The following is a 22,557-nucleotide window of genomic DNA, read 5'->3' on the forward strand; positions in this document are numbered from 1 at the left end:
TGTTTTTAGAACAGATGATTGGATATAAAATGACGTCAGCTACACCGAAAATTTAGCACAAAAATGCGCGTGACACCTACCTAAAATCTGGTGTGCGCACTCACACAACTTTCTTTGCCGTTATGAAAATTAATCACCTGACGCTAGTGTTCCCGCGCATCTCAAGTCTACTACTATTCAAAGATCTGAGCCAACTGGTGACAGGACAATAACGCTGGAAACACACGAGGTCTGCTTGCTATCTCTTCATAGTAAATGATTTAATAGAATCAACAGTTGCCAACAGTAACTTAATCTGTTTGCAATTGGATAATCACATTTTCTCGAATTTCGAGCCTATTTTCAATTTTAGGTGAAAATGTTACTGAACATTAATTGTAGAGATTTTCATGCTCAATCTTTTCCACTCGAAATTTTTTGTTCAAATTGTATCTGAAGCCTGATAATAAAAATTGGGAATCTAAAATCAAACTTTGCATAGATGGGGCGGAGCTCCTGAAATTTTTACAGATATAAGACTTGTGGCAGTTGATAGAGCTTATCAATGACTATTTTCATAGCCACCTCTAATACAAGGCCCCGGCCTACGATATTGCAACGTCGCAGCGTAGGCCCAGTATCTAATACATGATTGGTGAAAAAGATCAGCTGGTATTTTTCAAAATCTTTTTTACCAATCATGTATTAGATTCTAGGCCTACACTGCGACGTTGCAATATCGTAGGCCGGGGCCTTGTCACAGACGCACATACACTCATACACACACACATAAATACAGACCAATACCCAAAAACCACTTTTTTGGACTCAGGGGACCTTGAAACGTATAGAAATTTAGAAATTGGGGTACCTTAATTTTTTCGGAAAGCAATACTTTCCTTACCTATGGTAATAGGGCAAGGAAAGTAAAAATTAGTTATTGTTCAGGCCTCAGTATAATGTTCAGATCTGAGGACTATAACAATTGCTACAATGGATAACATTTCATAGACTATCGTTCCATGGCATTGTTATAAATCTATACTCTATTCACTACTCAGAACTAGTTTCTTCCTTATCATTGCTTTTGTGCTGCGGTTGACAAATTTGTGCAAAGCTGCTTCAGTTTATGATTTTTCGGTGCAATTTAAATTATATTGAATATTTATAATATTAAAATCATGATAATAAACCTGTCTTGTTAATCTATAGTAGTTTAATGTCTGAAAAAAACTTGGGAAACGAGTATCTCTGACTCTCAATCCCTCTTCTGAGGGATGTGGTTCATCCCTCTCAATAATTCAATATTCGGATCATACATTTTCAATTCATACATTCAAGAAGCTAATAATATATATAGCTATTGAAGAAATTATGGAAACTCATATAGGCTATTGAAAGTTTATTCAAACAGAAAAAGGGTAACAATGATTGAAAAGATAATTACAAAGCATGGCGTGACAGATGATACTACAATACCGTATCATGTAGGCCTACACTATTTGTAATTTCTTCAAAAGAAACTCGAAAACTTTAATCAAAATTGATACTATAGCAGTCAAGATTTTCGAATCAAATACATGCAAAATTATCAAGTAAAAAGATGTTGAAATCTTAAACATGTTATTTCTTAGAAATAAAAAAGATGCTAAGATATTAAAATTGTATTTATTATAGAAATCATCCAGTGAAATAACTAATTGAAAATTACTGTTTCGTTGGAAATGCTGTATCGAATTCAGTTATACATTCATTAGTATGAGTATTAATATTCTATTATACATGAAAACTAATGTCAGCTACAATCTTTTAAATGATGTAAGTTATAAAGTTTTGTCAACTGTATACAGAAGACGACCGAGGTTAGAAATAGAATCAATCCAAACATGCCTAAATGTCCATGATTTTATACATACAGCTTAAAATCTAATCTACTTTTCAAATATTGCTTATTTTCAATTTGATGGTTTTAGCATAGTTAACAATCACGAACAAAATAGGTACCTCAGCCGTCCCTGCATAACTTGGGAATGAAACTTTTCTGTCATTTTGACCTTCCAGAAAATGTAACATGAAGTTAGTGACGTGTTAAAAGTTAATGTTAATTTTTTTGTGCATCTCATGTTGATGAGTAATTTGACAGTGGAACAGATTGGAGACCATGCTCCTCCATTGGTCAGTCTGAGCCCACTCCCTCCTTGACTGGTTTCAGATCTTAAATTAAACGTTTATTAAACACATTTCGGTATTGACTAATTGTTGTACATACAACGATGAAGAAACTAGTCAATAACCAACATGGTCTAGTGATGGACTAAATCTCATAAAAAATCTCTTGATGCACGTAAAGTGTAAAATAACAACTTTGCAACTTTTTAATACTTGTATGACTAACAGTTTTGCCCTTTCCAGACCTAACATTATTAAAAATTGACATTAAATATGATCTAATGTGAGTTTGTAAGGGTGGCCACTAACGATACTGCATGTCTTTCAAACATGTCTGTACAGACTTTTTATGTCTTCGGCAAAAGGCTTCAAGCTAAGATCAGCTGTTTTACGGCAGTTATATAAGTCTGTAGCCTACAGACATTTTTGACAGACATGCAGTATCGTTATTGGCCGGCTCAGATTATATAAAAACGTGCAATAAGAAATACAATCCCAAATATAGTTTTAGATATTGTTTTCTAAATTGAAAAAGATTTGTATAAATTCATACATATTTTGATTTGATTAAAAGTTTTTATTGAAGATATTGCAGTTGAACTTTACTACTACCACAACACGAATTATTGGGAAGTTGAAGGCTAAGAGCGCTTGCGACTGGCGTGAAATGCGTTCGTTCACGGCAGTAAGGATATCTTTCCTTCCAGCTGCTTTCTCCAAATTTGCTCATCTCTTATTTACATTATTGACAAACACATCTCTATGGATCAAACTCAATGGAAAAGTGACTAGTAGCTTGATAAATGATAATACTTAGAAATATTTGGTGAACGAGTTGATCTATCCAAAGCAGTTGACAAGTGGAGATAAGAATCCATGTACTCTATAATACTCTCATAGGAATACAATGTGCATTCTTCTATGAACTCTCATAGATAGTAGTCTTATAGTATGGAGAGTTGAGGTGTAGATTGGAATCCAAGTACTCACATAGAAGAACTATGTACTCTCTCGTAGTGGTGAATCTATCCCTATCAATATGGATATATCTATACTCGCATAGAAGTACTATGTACTCTCATAGTGGGGATCTACGCCTATCAATATAGATATGGATAGAGTATTTTGATAGGGATACGCGAACTGTTAAATTATCATAGAAATCACTAGAAGTACCCTCTATATACTTTTTTATTTAAACACTAAGTACTAGTTTCAGCAAAAATATTTCGACACTTGAAAATGACATGAGAGCTAAAACTAGTGGTGTTTAAATAAAAAAGTATAGACAATGTACTAGTGATTTCTATAAAAATTAATTAGATATATCTATCAATCTAGGGATAGATAGAAGTCTCATAATTATGTATTTAAGCATCCAACTCAATGAACAGCATCTAGTAGCTTGAGAAATGATGATACATGGAAATATTTGGCGAATGAGTAACTCTAGCTGAACCAGTAGCAAGGTATGGAGCGGCAGGGGGTGGAGAGGGATAGTTTTGGTAGGCAGGAGGTGGTGGAGGCGGAGGAGGAGGCGGAGGCGTAGAGACGCCCCTGAGGCCGGCGTCCATCATGTGATGGTGGTTTGCACCACGCGACGCTAGGGACAAATCGATGCTGTGACTGAGGTTGACAACGCGAAGGACGTCGGCCGAGTGAGCGGCGTACGAGTAGTGGGGGTAGCGGGAGACAAATCCGTGATGGTAAATGCCCGCACGTGACATGTCCACACCTTCACACTCGAAACTGTCACTGCGCTCCTCCTGTGCGTCGTACTTGTAGCCGGTGTGTAGGTCGAGTTGCAGCGACTTGTGTTTCAGGCCGACGCTGAGATTCTGAACGGCGTTGTCGTTGTCATCGCTGCTCGAGTAGGACTCGTCAGGGCGTCGCGGTTGCGAGTCGTAACCTCGCGCCTCCGGGTAGGCGTCGATTGGCGACAGATGCAGCTCAAAGTGCGGCTGCAGTCGCTCGGGCAACATGTAGCCGCTGACTGGATGCGCGCGCACTGCGGCCGGCGACGCACAGCCGTACTGGTCCCCCGGGTGACACATCGAGTAATCCTTGGACACGTCTCGGTGTGCATCCATCCGCTCAACATTCCCGTGCAGCATAGGAAACAACGGGTCGGGCGACAGTTTGTTCCCCCTAAACGACATTTCGATATCTTTCTCGGCTGCGTCTAGAGCAGCTTCGACTAAGAGACTGGCGTTGGAGGACTCGGGTTTTGCGTCACCAGCAAACCTGTAGAAGCCCGGGTCTGCGTCCCTCGGCTGCTGGCTGGTGTTGTCTGGACTAACCACCCTTACCCCCTCCTCCACCCACTCGTCCCTCTCTTGGTCACATGGGTCCAGCCTCTCGTCGTAGCCAGCTAGCTCTTCCTCCTGCTCCTCGACCGAATGTGGCGAGGAATACTGCCTGTAATCGTCTACTTGTTCGATTTCAATTTGCTGATCGTCCATATCTCCATCATCGATAGCTGCAACAAACATAATATTGTATAGAATACAGTTAAGTAATACAATACAGTATACAGTATTATATGAAATACAGTATACATCATTTATTCCATAAATTATGGAAGCAATGATTTCCATGACGGAAAACTTTGAAACTTCAATATTTTGATTATCTCGTTGATTCACCGTTTTCTGTTAGTCTTTGATACGTTTACAAGAATATGTTACAATTGACCTTTCAGTTTCGAAATTATGAGAATTTCTGGTTATGCAGATAAATTGAGAGCCAATAATAACAAGTTCACCATGCTAACATGAGATTGTAATTATTTATGTGCTATAACATAAACATTAATTAAAAATGTTCAATGAATAGACTTAAATGCAGAGACTTCTGCAACTGCAATTATTGCAATTAAACTGCATAGGATTCTATATGCTGTCAATCAATTAGGAAGTCTAATCAACTAGGAAAATCTAGGAATGCTAAGAATACATCCAGGAAAAAATCTAGGAATACAGGAATATTCTTGGAGTGAGAATCAACCCCAGCATATCCATAATATTCTTGTGAAGTATATCCATCTTAATATTGTTACTTTGTTTATTATAGTTATCAAGTTAATAAATTTCATAAATATGATGTGAAGGGGGAAACTAATTTAAGATAAAACATTAATTTCCCAAGAATTGAATTTTATTTTGTGACAGAAAAAGGACTGGCACCTCGTAATAGCTTTAAACTACAGGAGTATACAATTTATCGAGAGACAAACTATCAAAAATGTAACCAACCAGGACTGGAGCAGCAGCTATTGGCATCGGTGCTTGCGTTGGCAGTGACGTCAAGATCGCCTTGGTCATCTTGCCTCTCCCCCGCATACGCGTCGAACGTGTAGGCAACTGATCGCTCGATGGTCGGCATCTTGTTGTCAGCATAGCCGTGCACCTTCTTGTAGTGCAGCTGCAGGCACTGCTTCGTTGTGAAGGCCGCCAAACACCCGTTCTGCTGGCATCTGCAACATTCACACTGTTAATGCCGCATCCACACGTTGATCCAATGCGTACAAATGACGATCATCGCCAGAGTATGGATGGGTGGTTTGCTAGCGCTGGCCTTCGTTGGGCAAATGAAGGCCAGTGAAGACCAGCGCTAGCAAACCACTAATCCACACTTGTTAACCAATGCGTGCTGTTTCCTGTTTTGTCGTCTTCTCTGCTGTTTCGGTTCAGATGCTGCAGAGGCTCTACTAGAGCCTCTATAATGTCACTAGACCTGAGCCAAGCCAGGTCACTCGATATTATTATTATCATTACCATTCAGTATTACATACAATACCACGCTAATAAAGCTATTACTTCCAATTCAGCACTTTAAACGCCTTCGAGCTGAAGCTATTATTTTTTCTATCTTTAGTTTCAATATTTATCATCATAATAAATTTTGTTATTATTCTTTTAAATTTCATTATTATTCATAGTATGTGATTTCTTTCATTATTGTTAGTGTTTTGCTTTCTGTCTGATAGTTTGCGACTCCTCCCTGCACATGGACAAATCATCCATGCAGGGAGAAAATTAATGTAATTCATAGCACCTCTATTTTGTAAATTTATCATATTAATTTTATGAATAAACTAATTTGAATATGAATTTTTCTGTGTAATTGAGTTGCTATAGGCCAACTACAATCTACAATCTAACTAATAAGTAATGTATGTTATACTTCAAGTTTTAAACTTTGTAATTATCATTAAGGATAAATAAATTAGAATTTGATTTGAAGCCGACTACTGTCTATTATTACTGATTTCGCCGGGTGAGAGTGTAAGAACACTACATCTTCAGAGACAACCAGTGTCACATAGCTGCACAAAAAAGAACTACTAGGACTATCGGCTTCAGTTTAAAGTGTTTAACATAAATGCTCTATATCATGGGATATCTTTTTATGCTTTATTTTCTCTATGGTATCACCAAAGATGATACAGTATCAACTCAATATGGTACAGTATCAATTTAACTTGATACACAATACCATAATTTGATACAAATTATCTTCTTATGCTATATTTTCTCTATGGTATCACCATAAATGATACAGTATCAATTCAATATGATACAGTATCATCTTAAAGTGATACACAACACCATTATTTGATACAAATGATCTTTTTATGCTATATTTTCTCTATGGTATCATCATAAATGACACAGCATCAACTCAATATGATAAAGTATAATCTTAACTTAATACACAACACCATAATTTGATACAAATTGTCTACATAAGCTATATTTTCTCTATGGTACCACCATAAATGATACAGTATCAATTCAATATGATACAGTATCATCTTAACGTGATACACAACACCATTATTTGATACAAATTATCTTTTTATGCTATATTATCTCTATAGTATCATCATAAATGATACAGCATCAACTCAATATGATATAGTATAATCTTAACTTGATACACAACACCATAATCTGATACAAATTGTCTTCTTATGCTATATTTTCTCGACGGTATCACCATAAATGATACAGTATCAACTCAATATGATACAGTATCATCTTAACTTGATACACAACCAGATAAACCAGTTTACTTAGATGAAAATTTAACTCCCTACTATAAGAAACTCCTATACGAGGCAAAACAGTTCACTAAGAAGAAGAATTTCAAATTTGCATGGTCAAGAGATGGAAAGATCTACATACGGAAGCAGGAAAATACTAGAACACTAAGAATTCGGAACGTGAATGATCTTCTCGAAATTGGTAATGGCGAAAAAACTTTGAAAAAACAACACCATGATTCGATAAAAATTTTTCTATACATTATCATTACATTGTAATGTTTGAAATTGAATGATTCTAAATTTTCGTGGTTGTTTTGTCTAGATGTACGGAGAGTGGCGGTGGTCAAGCAGTTGTGGATTGCTCAATTTCAATAGTTACAAGACATCAGCTGAGCTTACTTGAAAGGCTTGATGCCGGAGTGAGTGAGCATGTGTATTTTGAGGTTGGACTTGTTCTGGAAGAGCTTGCCGCACTTGTCACAAGTGCACGAGCAGAGCATCGCCTTGTGGTGCACCTCCTTCGTGTGCCGCTGCAGCGCCGCTCGCGAGCCAAGGATCTTCAGACATCTCTTGCACTGGAACTCCTTCAACACTTCCGAGATTTCTAAAACAAAACAAATTCAAACTAAAAAAAGGAGTGAACTGTGTAGCCACGAAACCATAGTCCTGTACCATAAATAAATGTACAATTGACAAAATCTGTGTTTTGTACAATTGTTGATGATTTGGAACCAAATCAATGTCTCTAGAGAGAAAATATTGAGAAAATTCCATTATCAAGTAGGTGATTGAATACTGTTTTTATACTAGTAGTTTCTCTCTTATTCCAGTGAAATAATTTTCACAAGCGCACGTTATGTTATCCAAGTTCATTGTAAATTGTACTATAGTGAGGTCCACGTTATAATTGCAGAGGAGAACGATAGGAAAACAACGTTGCCGATCTTCTGTCTTGTCAATGCCTTCTATAGAGGGTAACTGATACAGGTTTATTGATGTAATATTAACTGTTCTTCTCGTTTAAAAAAAGCAATTAAATTTTTCAATAATTTCATAATTAAAATGAAATATTTTGTTAATTAATTAATAATTCTACATTGTTAAAAGACGGTCTGGCAACAGAGCAAAGTGAGAAAGAGATAGCGCTATCCGCTTTGTTGAATGATAGACAAGGATAGAAACACCATTGCTAATCAAACACTGCCATTATAACGTGGAACTTACTATAGTATTTGAGTCCAATATACAGTGGCTGTTCATTATTGTGTTGTATAAACCCTGTTTTTATTGTGTTTTATTATATTGTGTTGACCTGCCTATATATCAAATTCTGATATTCTATTTTTATTCTTTTATAATGTTAAAAATCTGAATTCCAAAATAGCAAATTTTAGGCAAAAATTTCCCACTAGTTTCAGATATTTTCTTTTTTTGCCGAGGATGGTGTATATATGAACCCTCAGCTTGAGTGTATTATAAGGAAAATTTAGTAGGCTACATATTAAGGATGGTGATGTGAAATACAATGTTATAAATTGTCCTATGAGATGGTAGCAGTTATTTGGAATAACTACTACCAAGAATAAATAGTATATGAATTCGATTGATGAAATTATTGTAAAATATATACGTTCATGATATTTCGTGATACATAATACATGAGCTAGATTGATTGTAGAATTTGAAAGAAGTATAAATCATATTTCAAATTACATTAATAATTATTATTGAGAATTAATAAGTTTTACAACTTGTAATATTTTGTTAGAAAGAAGGATAATTACCACTATGCATTCTTTTGATGTGGATCTTCAGTTTCTGAGGCTGACAAAACTTTCTCCCACAGTAATCACATAGAGGCCGCGTTCGATGTGGATTCAGAGAGCAGCCGTAGGTTCGATGCATCTCCAGATAGTTCAGTCTCAGGAAAAACTGTCAATACAACGAAACAATGAAGTACGGTAATTTTATATTTGTTGTTCAATTTAACGGGTTATCTTATACAGAAAGTTGATAATTATGCATGCTTTTAATTATATTTTTCTTGGAGCCAATATAACGGAAATTTAATAGCATTTAATATGGAATATGCATTAGCTATAGCAAAGGCTGAACGTAGATGAATAACGGCTTATTGTACATAGGAAAGCATGATGTTTAAAAATTCATTTCAGTATCAAGTTTGCAGGAAGATTATTCCCATATTGTAGGAAATGAGGTATTAGGAAGAACTCTCATACATCATCTGTTTTTTATTTTAGCTAACTTACAACACAAAAAATAATACAGATAGACTAAAGACTAAAAAAATCTCAAAACTCAAATTTAGTGAATCATATTTAAGAAAAGCTGAAATATAATGAATTATTCTAGTGAAATTAGAGACACCGAAATACCTTATCACCTGCTAATACATATAATTTAATGTGACAGGCATCAGTACATGATCAGGAAATTCATCTCCTGTATTCATACATGTTTTTCCATACTATTATTGTTTATCGCTAAGTGATGGTGATGCCAACTCTTAGACAATGAATAAGTAGCCAAAGAAAAATTAAAAATAGAAACCATCAAGTTCTAATCAAAATTGAATCTTTTCTATAAAGTAAATTATTCTCGTAAATTCAATCCTAAGCTAGCATACCTTCTTGCAAAACTGGCATTGATAAGCGCCCTTTCCATCATGATTATTGGCAGCATGCTTCATGATGTTCTCCTTTCCAAGTACTGACAATCCACATATCTTGCAATGGTACTTTCTGATCGTCAAACTGAAATTAGGATCATGGAAGACAGAGCAATGCCGGTGGTAATAGATGGTATGCGCAAACTGCAGATTGCAACCTCCACAATCTGAAAATGTAACAATCCATTAGAAAACAGTAATTAAATAATCAACAACTAGGACAAACACAGTGGAAAGATTGATTTTCTAAATTGAATGACGCTGCGAAGATAACATAAAAACTATAAACAAATCCCCCATCCCATCCTTTCATATCTACCGTCTATTTACTTTTCCTGATACCTTTTTCACCTTCTCAAGGATTGAAGGTTTTCCTAGTACATGGATATCCATAGTTGGAAAAACCCTTCAATCTTCCATCCTTTTTTTACACCACTTTCTTTTTATTTTGTTTTAATGTGTATTGTTGTTGTTGATTGCATGCATTCTTTTTGTTAATATCTGTATTAAACTTGTGTGTGTGTGTGTGTGTGTGTGTGTGTGTGTTGTGTGTGTGTGTGTGTGTGTGTGTGTGTGTGTGTGTGTGTGTGTGTGTGTAAAAAGAAATAGATTGAATTGAATTGAAAAGAATTATACATCACTAGAGGTGAAATTATTAATTATTATTATTTGAAACACTTGCAACATTTTTCATTATGAAAAAATTATTAGTATGACGGTGAATAAGGCAAAGTAACGAGATAATTGAAATCCGCATACAATAATTAAATTTCATTCACATGTAAACCAATACTTAGCAGACATGTAACATTCTCCAGAGCATTCTTCGATGTTATCTGTATGACTGCTATCGCTTGTATAGCGTAATGAGACAATTTTCACATAATTTTTAAATTTAATAATTATTTCCTGTGTCGACTGATGTGAAACTGGTTTTCCTCGTAGATTTTCATTCATAGATTGAGAAAATCTCATTCTGAAACTTGCCAACTGAGATATGAATGTTCAAATTATCATAATATTGACAATAATAATAGGTGCATGATCAAAAATAAATACTAATAATAAGCTTCAAAAAAAATTGAAAGAAAATGAAAGAAAAGATCAATCACTAAAATTATTGTACAAGTAGAAATAAACAAATTGATAACATTACAGTACTGCAATCTAGAAATGTAAGCCTTTAGAGTTAGAACCAATGATGAAGACAAAGAACCAATGATGAAGACAACTACTCTTATGTCAGAAGTACAATATTATAATTTAAGGTTTGTTGCTTGAGTCTTTGACTTGGGGTGAATTGCAAACAAGCTGTTTATTGAAGACACCAAGCGGTCGTTACTAAAATTATTATCTAGCCTCTTGGACAACTTCCTATCGTCAGAACAAAAACTACAAAGTAACAATAGAATAAAGTAAAGTAAACGTAGAAGAAAATAAAACAAAAGTATTACAAAGTAAATCAGTACTAAAAATAAAAAATTAAGGAGAAAATAAATAAAATGAAATGAATTACATAAATGAAATGGCGAGCAAAAGAATCGAAGGAGTAGAGGTAATCACTACTTGTTTTGGTGATTTTCTTGGCGACCCAGGCGGCGTGGTGTTGCGTGGAGGTCCAGTAGAGCAGCTCCTGGCCTGCGGCGAGGGGGGTGGTGGTGACAAAGTAGAGCTTGTCGGCCATTTGCATTGCGACCAGGTTGCGCGTGTCGCGGCTGGGCGCCGGTCGCAGCCAACGCACCCAGTTGCCCCCCTCTGTGTTCACGTACGCGCATGTGCCCGCCTCATCCGACAACATCTGCACACAAATGATTCATTTAACAAACCAATAGGCTACAATGGAAACAAGTAACAGACATAGCCAAAAACAATTTTCATCCTTTTCCCAGTTTTGATAAATTTTCTAAATATTTATGAATCGTATAGGAATTGCTAGTACACTTTTTATACTTTTTTACATGAGCACAACTAGTTTTGAGTAATGTAAAAATGTGTTTCTGTGAAAAAGTATAAAACGGTTACTATTAATTTCAAGTAGCCATATTGAAATACTCTATTGATGAATCCATGAAAATTGAAATACAATTTCACATAAAATATCATCTGAATAAAAATAGTATATTTTTGGACAGGAAATTGAACTAGAAAACACTCACGAAAATAACCTTTTTTGTGGAACATTAAAATTGAAGTTCTTGTTATGCTGCATCTACATGTTAGCCCAAAGAAGGCTTATGTCGGCCAGCGCCAGAGTCTTGATGTGTGGTTTGTCAGCGCTGGCCTTCATTGAACTACGTTGGGTTACCAGCCTGGGCCAACCTATAGATGCGGCATAAAGGAAACAATATGTGGGTTTTTACCTGCAGCTGGCCTGCAATATTTTCAATAGTTTTGTATAGGAATAAATAATTACATATAATTACAAGTGCCCTTATTTTTTTCAAGCGAAAATGAGTGAACGAGTAATATTATGATGTAATTAAACTGTCATGTTTGTCCAAGTTAGTCCTTTTGAAATGAACGATAAAAGAATAACTATTTTAATAAAGATAGTTAATGGTTGGTTAACTGACCTCCCAAACGTGTTTCATGGAGCAGTCATCAGGAATTTCCATCTGCTTGATGGGGCGACCGACGAGAGGGCCAAACCGCGTGAAAGCGGGGACAGGCTGACGTGTGACCACACCCAAGCCGTGTTCCGAATCGGTGACTCGAGTCTCCAGACAGGAGGGCAACGAGGCATGCGCAAACGACACGTCGCGAGTCTCACACGAGTCTGACTCGCGAGCCTCACTCGTGTCAGACTCCCCCGAATACTGTTCCCAACTGAGCGCATCCTCCACTACACTCTGCGGACTCCTCAGCGGACAGCTGTTCTGCGCATGTCTCGAGTCACAATCACCGCACACTTTGATGGTCATCGCCAATGGAGTGGGGTCATCATCGACACTTGGCTCTGTCTTCAAATCAACACCATCAGCTGGTAAGAGAGCATCCCGGTGAGGGACACCTGAATCAATGTTGCTCCTCCAATCCACTCGTCCAGTGATGGTTGGTCGTTCATCAGATGCAGTCTCTTCTTTCCTCCTATGGAACACAAAACAACATAGGATTAGATCACTTTATTCAAGTAGTTTACAAATCATTTTTGCTAAGTATCATGAGTAGGCTATGAATAGGCAAGTGATATTATTCTTTGAAGCTTTTTAAAAAATTAGTAATTATCCAACAATATAATCCGATGAAATACTTTTAGGAGCAATGCTATCAAATTACTCGATATTAATAAGAAGTTATTGGCTACTCCAGCTTTAGGTTTTATGTCAAGTGATATAAATAAAATGATACGAGATAAGAAAAGTTTCTATAGTAGGATGTGTTCAGCCAATACCTACTATTACTTCAGTAATAGTAGGTATTGGTTCATCACTCTTTTAATGTATCTATAGTTAGGAATTCTCGAATTCAACTAATGAAGTCGTTCAAGATTAGTTTTGTTCAAAAATACTAATGTGTTGGATATGATGCTACTAACCCTTTTTCCAAAGAGCTGAACCTATCCTTTTTAGAGTTTTTACTAATAACAAGTTGTTTTTCAGGTAGAACATTTGTTATTTTATTGGAGTTTTTGTTATGTTGGTGTTTTTTCACTTTGTTCAAGTCTTGGTTCTGTTCAGTCTCTTTGAGAATAATGCTGTTCTCAGTTGAACTAGCACAATTCGAAATCACAATTTGCTTGCACTGTGGGTCATAACTGTTTCCCTCCAGTCTACTGTTGATACCAATATCATCTTTCACGACAGCTGGACTTCCAGCTTTGGTATCTTCATCAAGTCCAACATTCTCCTTTTCCTCATCACTTATTCCATCAGATCTCTCTCCTTCATCACCTGTAATCAAAACACAAAAGATATTAATAATAAAATTCATCACGCACTTATTAAAATACGCTAAAATTAACCCCTTTCTTTCAAGTAATAGTATGTGGTTGCGCAATTAACTCCGCTAAATACAGTAATCTTGAATCGATATAGTCTACATTACAACACAAAATTTCTTCAATGACATGAAAATGCATTATCTCATTACCAAAGTTACTCTGTTGCTACAGCTTTGTGAACAAAATTCCCCGTTCTATCAAATATGGAAATAACTATTAAATACAATGTATGGTGGTGAATTAATTAACAGTATATGGTAATTCAGAGTCCTATATAATACAATATCTAGTCTTTGCAATATTGCAAAAGACGTTATGTACCTTGAAATTCGACTATCATGACTCTCTTTTCTCAAAATTCATAACTCGTATCAATCATACCATATCTATTAACGACTTCCTCTGAAATTATCAATGTGGATTTATTAATGTTAGCCGTAATATTATTTTAGGCCTATATATTGGGTGTCTAAGTTGTCTGTATTGCTTATGAATAGGTTGCGTACACTCAAGGGACATGTTCCTTTGAATGTAATGTAAAGGTACTAACTAAATAACTTTGCAAAAATGGTGTTTTAAATTGAAATACAGAGGGTCTCTTCCTCCTTCAAATCTCAGCTGGAGCTACTCACCTTTCTCGGCTGGAGACTCTTCTGCTTTCGGTCTAGTTCCAGACAATTGTTCACTTGAAGGGGAGGGAACTTTCAGTATTCTCAAATTATTTTTCTTCGTATTTTGTGAAACAATCGACTTTGATTCAAGTGCTGATGCATTGATGAGCGGTCTAGCGTCAATGGATATTGATATACTATCTTTGGATGCATTATTTCCAATATTATTAGATCTGAAACAATGAAAAAAGCATTCACACATGTTTCAATTTTTCTACTTTTTGAAGATATGAATGAAGTCCTGTTAACGGAAACATTTATTTGTATTGATAAATGAAAAGTAGCCATTGTAAATATTTTTAATGGAAATAGGTTGGACTAAGATACCATCTAACGAAAGCTCAGCTAATATATTTTTTCAAAGTATCTACATAATGACTTTTTTCTAGTGAACTTAAGAGTAGGGATATCTTAATTAAAATATTAGAAAATAGGTCTAAACCATTTTGGTTTTTCGTACGAACGTAATTATTAACATAGCCATCGGAAATATTGATATGAATGAACAATTTCTACTAGGGTGGTGTCATCAGCAAACAATAAGGCCCTTTCTTGCACACTGAGGTCGTTGATTCGTTCTTTCGTGCGTGTCAGGTAATCTATATGACAATTTTTTATGACAATATTTGAGTAGTAATCCACTGTTTTAACAGCTTCATCATTAAAGATGAAAATCTTTTCTCTCTTGTGCATTTTGGAGCAAGGAAAAGCATTGTAATAGGTGTTTGTATACACCACATTCGCAGTGCGGATCGTCAATCTGCTTCCAGGTTGTGCAGTTTTCTCTTGTGCATGCACATTCAGCTCTGGGGTGGTTCAGAGTCATCCACTTGTCATATGGCAGCTCTGCTCCTGAAGCTCAATGCCTGTAGCATCTGTACTCTCCTGCCACAGCTGAATCCTTTCCTTGGCGGCGGAAGAGTCCAGCACTTTTGTTTCACTCAAGAAACTGCGTCCGAACTTTGGTCGGTGAGTGGCAGGGGTATGGCCAAACATTGGATGCCTATCATCTGTAGTCTGTCGAGTTCGCTCAGCTCTACCAGCTATTTCTCTTCAGTAATTCAGTATTTGTTTTCTCCATCCATGACCAGCACTTGCTGGATAGATTGCGTCATTAGGTCAAACTTTTAAAACACAAGATCGAGATGGGTGACAGTTAAAGTGAATTTAAAAAAAACTGTATTGCCTCCTCATTCAGGGAGTAAAGCGGCAGGTTCACAAGCTTTGCCCGAAGCACCCTCTCAAATATCTTCACTTCCCGCACACGGAGACTCACTGGCATCCTGTTGAATATTTTTAGTGCACTGACAGGAAAACTACTGTGTGACCGTGTGAGTCTTGCATGAGGTAGATCAATGTCAGCCCGCTGTCTTGTGTTGTGTTCGTGCACCTGTCCTCTTTGAAGATAGGTATACTTTCCTCTTCTCAACAGAGACAGTGAGCTGAACAGATACTGACTGTGATAATCTTCTGTCTCCTGAAGATCGGCGCACAATGTTCAAGGCGATGAGAAGCAGTGATGATCCGGAGAACCTTTTTCTGCAGGAGGAAAATCCTTCATGACACCACAGCACAATACCATAGTTGATATGGCTGTGGAAGAGGCCGTGGTATGCTGTTACAAGGTACTCCTGGGAAACATGACTTCTCAGCATACGCATTAGATAGGTTACTATTGACAGTCTATTACATATCATGTCAATATATGGCTCCCATGTCAGTGTGGCATCCATCAAGCAGCTTCACATTACAATCCCCAATAGTTGGCGGATTCCGCAGAAGAGTGCAGAGGAGATGCTGAGTCTTCCTCTCATTCATTGACAGGCTGTTCACTTGAAACTAAACACTGGCAGCCTCCAACAGCTGGGCAATCAGAGTTGTGTCGTCTGCAAAAAGGATGGCATTGCCTGAGGTCATTGATAAATGAGGTCTTCGGACTGGAGAGGGAGCGATACCACTGAGCTGATAGAGGTAGTGGGTTCTGCTTGGCTTCAGGCACCCTGTCACAATCATGCAGCTTTCATTGAATGCTACATCTACTTTCTTTGCGTGGACTGAGCAACTCCAAACAGGACAAACATATTCCGCAGCTGAGAAGCACAGAGCTAAGGCTGTAGATCTGAGAGTGCTCGCATGAAGTAGTTGATGAATACAAGGAACAGCAGAGGAACAAGAAACAAACCTTGAAGCACACCATAGATCACTTGTTTTGACTGTGATTCCGCACCATTCACTGATGTCACCTTCCCTCTACTGGAGAGGTAATCCTTCATGGTTCTCAGGGGGACTCCACATATCCCATACCTCTTCATCTTACCAAGCAGTACATCATGCGGACACAGTCAAACGCTTTGGTCAAATTGCATAGAGCAACGGAGACTGACTGCTTGTTTACCATTGCTCCAAGTGCTAATTCATTTTACCATTGCAAATTCATCAAGATCACATTTTTTGAAGAGTGAAATTGTTCTTGATGACTTCAGCTCTTGGAAAAAACTCCAGAATCCAAACAGTCGTTTATCAGATTTTCTAACAAGGTTCCCCTAGCTGTCCTAGTCTTAGTCTGAATAAAATATAACTACAGTATTTTCACCAGCCAATGGGCCGCACGACTGTTATACTTTAGCCGATACAGTTATTTTAACCATCCGCTGACATAGAAGATACACCAAAAAAGCTTTGAGTAATACCAGGGATTAAAGAATGGAACTTCCTCAAAAACAAACTGCAATCTAAATTATGGCTCCAATACTAACTTGTCATAGTCCGTGTTACGTTTAGAACAAACATTGCTAGCATTATGGGATTTTATTATTAGAGGATTTTTACTTATCAAAATAAGCCATATTCATATATATTTAGGTATATTTTACTATTCCGCCAAAGGAAAATTATAGTTGAGACTTCATAACAAAGCAACAGAAATGATCTTACTTGGTTTTAGATTCTACAATATCCAAAAGATAACTCGTAAAGTCCTCGTCATTACTGAATGAGCATTCACTACGAATCCGATACCACCTATCAAAGTTTTCATTTAGAAATACACTTTTGGAACATTTTAAGCAACCCGAAGAACGCTCTAACAATACTGCCTTGTCGTTTTTAGCATTCGAGTTGAATTTTTTGCCTTTCCTTGTCATCACTTGAACTGCAAAACATAAAAATACAGCTTTCTTATTGATATGATGATTTGTTAACCTAAAACTTACTGCACAAAGCAAAATGCACAGTGCTCTCAACGCTCTCAAGCGGATTTTCCATCAACCAAACAAAAAATCAGCTGTATGTTGAAGAATCAGAATATTTTGAATACATTTTTTAAATAAAATTGATTCAAACCGATCAAATAGATTAAATAACAGTAAAAAAATTGATAAATTTCATGAAAATGATAATAATACAGTTCAAAAGACCACTTCTTGGCGTATCCAGTTTACACATAACAAAGAAATATAAACATTGAATTGCTGGAGTTGAGAGTAGACGATAATAAGTTATATGAAAAAATAATTAATGTCAGGATCTGGTGAGATTTAGTCAGCACCTGATTAATATTGGTTAGCTATTCTTTTTTATCATTATAAAGCAGATATTTCTATCCTTTTCTAGCTCCCCACTATAATTGTCAAATGGTAGCCTATGCTATTTAATGGTAAGTTCACTTATCATATTATTGCTTATTATAAATACCTATAAAATGTATATACATATTTTTTAAATGTATATCATAAAAATATATAATATTTTCTTCGTGAATGGTGAATTGATCATCATAACAAGGATGTAGAATAATTAATATTATAACAGGATGACTTGTATCACAGCTATCTACTATGAGAGGCGGTAGATGAAGAGAAGTATCATCATTTCCAGTTAATTTACAACCTGAATAGTGTGCTAAAAAACTTATACCCCCGACTGGCGACCTATTTGTTGTAGAAACTGGTGGCGAAATAGACTAGATTCTCACGTGTAGTAAGATTCACGTTATAAATTCAGTAGAAATAATAATTCTGCATGGCTGCCAAAATTCTTTTTTTCCACCGCCTACTGTAGAGGATAGCTGGGTTCCAAACCCATCCTGGTCGACAATCGAGAATATAAAAACCTTTCTTCCTGTAAAAAATTATAGATAAATTGTTTGGCTATATTTTGGAATATAGCTCTCGAACATTGTTTTAATTCACATTCTTCTATATGAACAGATAATCCTTTCTTGATAACATAAGAATTTAAAAACAATTTTTTTTTTCTTGAGATATTGTAAATAACAATAATTGGTGCAGAAGCTTCCAACAAAAGTTATGGTATAGCCTAGATAAATTTGATACAGCACCGTTTTTATCAAATAATTTATTATTAACCAATTTCATTTTTTAATTAAATAATTATGTCCCTCCTATCCAATCCAAGAATGTATCTGATTGACTATTTGACAACTGTATATTTTTATATATAGTTGAAGATAGGGTTTAAAAAATACAAGATCAAAGTTATCAATACATTTTTATTTATCTTAGTGATAATTTGTACTCTAAATGATAATCTGTTCATTAAATGATGATTTGACTGATTATACAATTATAAATACTGTATTGTGTTTTTTGTTCAATAACGGCGCACAAAGCCGCCTTGTAGCTGACAGCAGAGTAGTTCGGCCAGACAATTCATCTTCACAAACAATATGTATAAGAGTGCAGCCAAAATAAGCAGGAAAACAAAGAATCTCTTCTCAAACTTTCTTAGTTCTTCAGAAGTTTCACTAGAAAAACAGAAGTTTTCATCATGATAATGTACCATAATATGAAAATATTTCATTGAACATAATATATATTATATATATATACTATAGTAATGAACTTGATAAAGTATCCTTAGTAGGCTAAGAAGTAGCTATTTTTATGCAAATGAGCCTATAATATTAATCCTAATGTTTTATTTTGAGTCTATATTTTAAAATTATTTGATTTCAGCCTTTTTCCCTCTAGGTATTATTAGTCACAATATTTTCATTTCATTTTCTCTTATCATTGATTCGAAATTTATTTAACACGTGCAGCTTTATTCCATTGATTTCCATTTATTATATTATAATGATGATTTCTCTGCACGTCCGTTATTTGCATCCAATTGATTTTTTTTCGTAAATATAAGTACATAATCATTATTGTAATAGACATATGCGACTAAATAGGTTGTAAATATAAATTTTAATCCTAATATTATCATAGTCCTCTTGAAGGTTGTCCAAGGCTGAAACTGAAGATGCTTATTCTAGCGGATTATTCATGAGAGTCAGATTTAAACCCAATTCTTGTTGGTCCAGAAGAAGTGAGTTTCCATTAACTTCTAAAGACCAAATGGACATTGTCAGGAGAATTATGAATGATATTGATTCAATATTATAAAATAGCCTAATTTAATTTTAAGTCAATTTCCTGATTTTTTCGATGTGAGATGAAATTATTATTGTGACTAGCTGCTTTAAAAACCCGAAGACAACCTCGAGGTACTTTGTAAACAACAGTCAACAGTAGTAAAGAAATGTTCAAAGTAAATGTGGATTTTTGAAATCATAATCCAAGAAACACCATTAAAAAATTTCACAATAGAATTTTTTGCCTTTTGACGAGTGATGATATCTTTAGATTTCTCCAAGTCAAGATTCCCATCGAGAGGCCACCCTTTGATGGGGGGCCACGTGTGCCTTGACAAAAATAACAGCTGTATCTGACAAATTTTAAAACAATAGTTTCCACCATAATGAGTAAAACTCACCTGAACAAACTGTATTTGAGAAAATTGTCATTCTTGACTCGTTTCAGCTGCTTCTTCATGGTCAGTGACAGAATCTGGTTTCTATGCGTCTGTTGCTGTTTCTGGTGAATACTAATCGGATCCAAACACATTTGATTCATCACTTTCAGATAAAGTTTGGAAACTATTCGAGACCAAAGTTATATTTGTGTAGAGTAGAATTGTTTGTTAATGAATTTGGTGGGATAAATAATTATTATGTTTGAGAGTCATAATAAATTACGAAAATTGTGTGTGAGTGTAGAGAGTATGTGTGTGAATGAGTTTGTTTATAAAATTACTAGGCATATTCTAGGGTTACATGATATTAAATTGGTTGCTAAGCAAGATGAATAAATTGATTAATATAATAGCCTGCACCTAGGCTACTTTGGTACCGTACCGTACTTGTTTATTATCCAGAAAGAATAGTGTGAAAAGTCAGTCAGTAACTTATTTTTTATCTAAGAAGATACTACCATAATATTCATACTAAGACAAAGATGTAAAATCTTACCATATTAAGATGAAATAAATATTTACATGGAACTGTCAAAATCTTATTAATTTCACTATATACTTAAAAATATACTTATTATGAATAATGTACCAATATCTATTTTTGACTAAACACTTTGCTTAGGTCTAAGAAATACTTCAAGAATTTGAATAAATATTACTTTTTTATTAATTCTTTTCCCTGATAATATGAATTCACTTTAGCTAGACTTATAGCTGTAGGCTAGTTTATAAATAATAAACTTTTTATTGTAAGGTTTTTTTTTAATTAAGAAATACATAAAAATATTACGTTTTTGGTTATCAATTTTGTTTTTACTGATATTATTACCTAATATTCATAATTTAATTATTAATTGAAATATGAAATAGCCAACGTTCATCACGTTTATATTTACATGAAGTATCAAGGTATAGCAAAATGATGTGGCAAAATTGAAATTATAAATTACACTCTTTCAACAAAAACAGGCAACTATCTCAGCAAAACATATTATGTTCAGCTGATAAAGTCCAGTGCTTAAAATAAGATGTATGATAAGCTTCAAATTAAAAACAAATATTTTTATCATCAATCTATTCAAGTTGAATCTTAATAACTTAAAGCATTAGTTTTTTCAAACAAGAAAATATCCTTCTCTCATTATGGCTGAAGGAGGCACACCATTTAGGAGTCGCTGTAAGTAAATATTCCTTCAGCAATTTGGTTTTTACCAGTTTACATTCATTATTCTACTGCCATATCTATTTATCTACTTTCAAATATAATGTTTAAAACTTTTACAGTAGGTTACTTTATTCAATAAGGAATGTATTGGATTCATACATTCCCTATATTATTTTAAAACTTGATATTTTTTGGAATACCAATGATATTGTATCAGTTCTAAAGCAATTGAAAGTTTTATTAACAAGTTGATGGATTATAAAAATTCAAAGCAATATTTTCAGCAAGAAAATTGAATAGTTTTTTTAGCATTTGAAGGAAAAATTAAATATTTTATCTAATGCTCATCATTTATTTATGTTGACAACTATCTAATCTAAATATCCGTGAATGGAATGCTCTGCCACTCGAAATTTTCCTTTCCCCATCCTTATCACTATTCCGAAATTAAGAGAGTGCACTGACACCTAGCTCTTGCTTCTGGGTATTAACTTATGGCTGGAAGCGAGGAGGAGTTGTATTTCTTTTTATAATGACATAGGTTACCTAAGAAATGTAGATTATGCGTTTTGCATAAGATTTATGAATTGCATGATTTTTTTCTCTTTTTTCTATCTTTCTGTCTTTTTATACCTAGTAATCCAAATGTATTATAATTTTAGATTTACATTCTGTTGGAGCCTTCTGAGTATAAGGGCACCATCAAGTTACTTAGTAGCTACTTGGGAGAGCTTGAAATTGCTAATTAATGAAAGATAAAATAAAGATTGCAGTAAAAGTGACCGCGCGGTGAATTCTTCGGGCATCGGCGGTAAATTTGAAGACGATGGCCGGAACACATTCATTTATGGTTTATTCATTTTTTCTTGCTGAGGCTGATGCCCACATGAGCTCTAGGCTTGTGCGTGGGTAATGAGGAGGACAATCAGAGATGAACAAACCTAACGTTTTAGGTGGGTTTCGGACTACTGGGAAGCAATTTTACAACTCAGAGCAACATTTTTTTTCAAAAAACCTTTTGTGATTGTGGAATTGTGGAATTTAATAATGATTTAAATAACAGGCTTTTGTGCA

General features: G+C 35.2%; 1 protein-coding gene across 1 annotated transcript; it reads right to left on the minus strand.

Annotated features, from left to right (window-relative positions):
• Nucleotides 1-1,366: 1,366 nt before the first annotated feature.
• On the minus strand, nucleotides 1,367-17,709 carry LOC111048449. The gene is made up of 10 exons (XM_022334337.2): nucleotides 17,433-17,709; nucleotides 14,460-14,671; nucleotides 13,423-13,777; nucleotides 12,461-12,974; nucleotides 11,454-11,685; nucleotides 9,846-10,054; nucleotides 8,983-9,130; nucleotides 7,598-7,802; nucleotides 5,403-5,623; nucleotides 1,367-4,627 (listed from the first exon to the last, which is right to left on the minus strand). Exons 1-10 carry the CDS (start codon nucleotides 17,639-17,641, stop codon nucleotides 3,546-3,548), a joined length of 3,387 nt encoding a protein of 1,128 aa, XP_022190029.2. The 5' UTR covers nucleotides 17,642-17,709; the 3' UTR covers nucleotides 1,367-3,545.
• Between the last annotated feature and the right edge of the window lie 4,848 nt (nucleotides 17,710-22,557).

Source organism: Nilaparvata lugens, chromosome 5 (assembly GCF_014356525.2).
Source record: "Nilaparvata lugens isolate BPH chromosome 5, ASM1435652v1, whole genome shotgun sequence".
Lineage (NCBI taxonomy): Eukaryota > Metazoa > Arthropoda > Insecta > Hemiptera > Delphacidae > Nilaparvata > Nilaparvata lugens.

Excerpts from the sequence above, each read along its gene's own strand:
- LOC111048449 (XM_022334337.2), bottom strand. The coding sequence starts at position 17,641 with ATGACAAGGAAAGGCAAAAAATTCAACTCGAATGCTAAAAACGACAAG. Across the intron at positions 11,686-12,460 it reads CCATGAAACACGTTTGGGAG|ATGTTGTCGGATGAGGCGGG; the intron begins GTCAGTTAACCA and ends ATTTGTGTGCAG. Across the intron at positions 5,624-7,597 it reads TCCGGCATCAAGCCTTTCAA|ATGCCAGCAGAACGGGTGTT; the intron begins GTAAGCTCAGCT and ends TGAATGTTGCAG.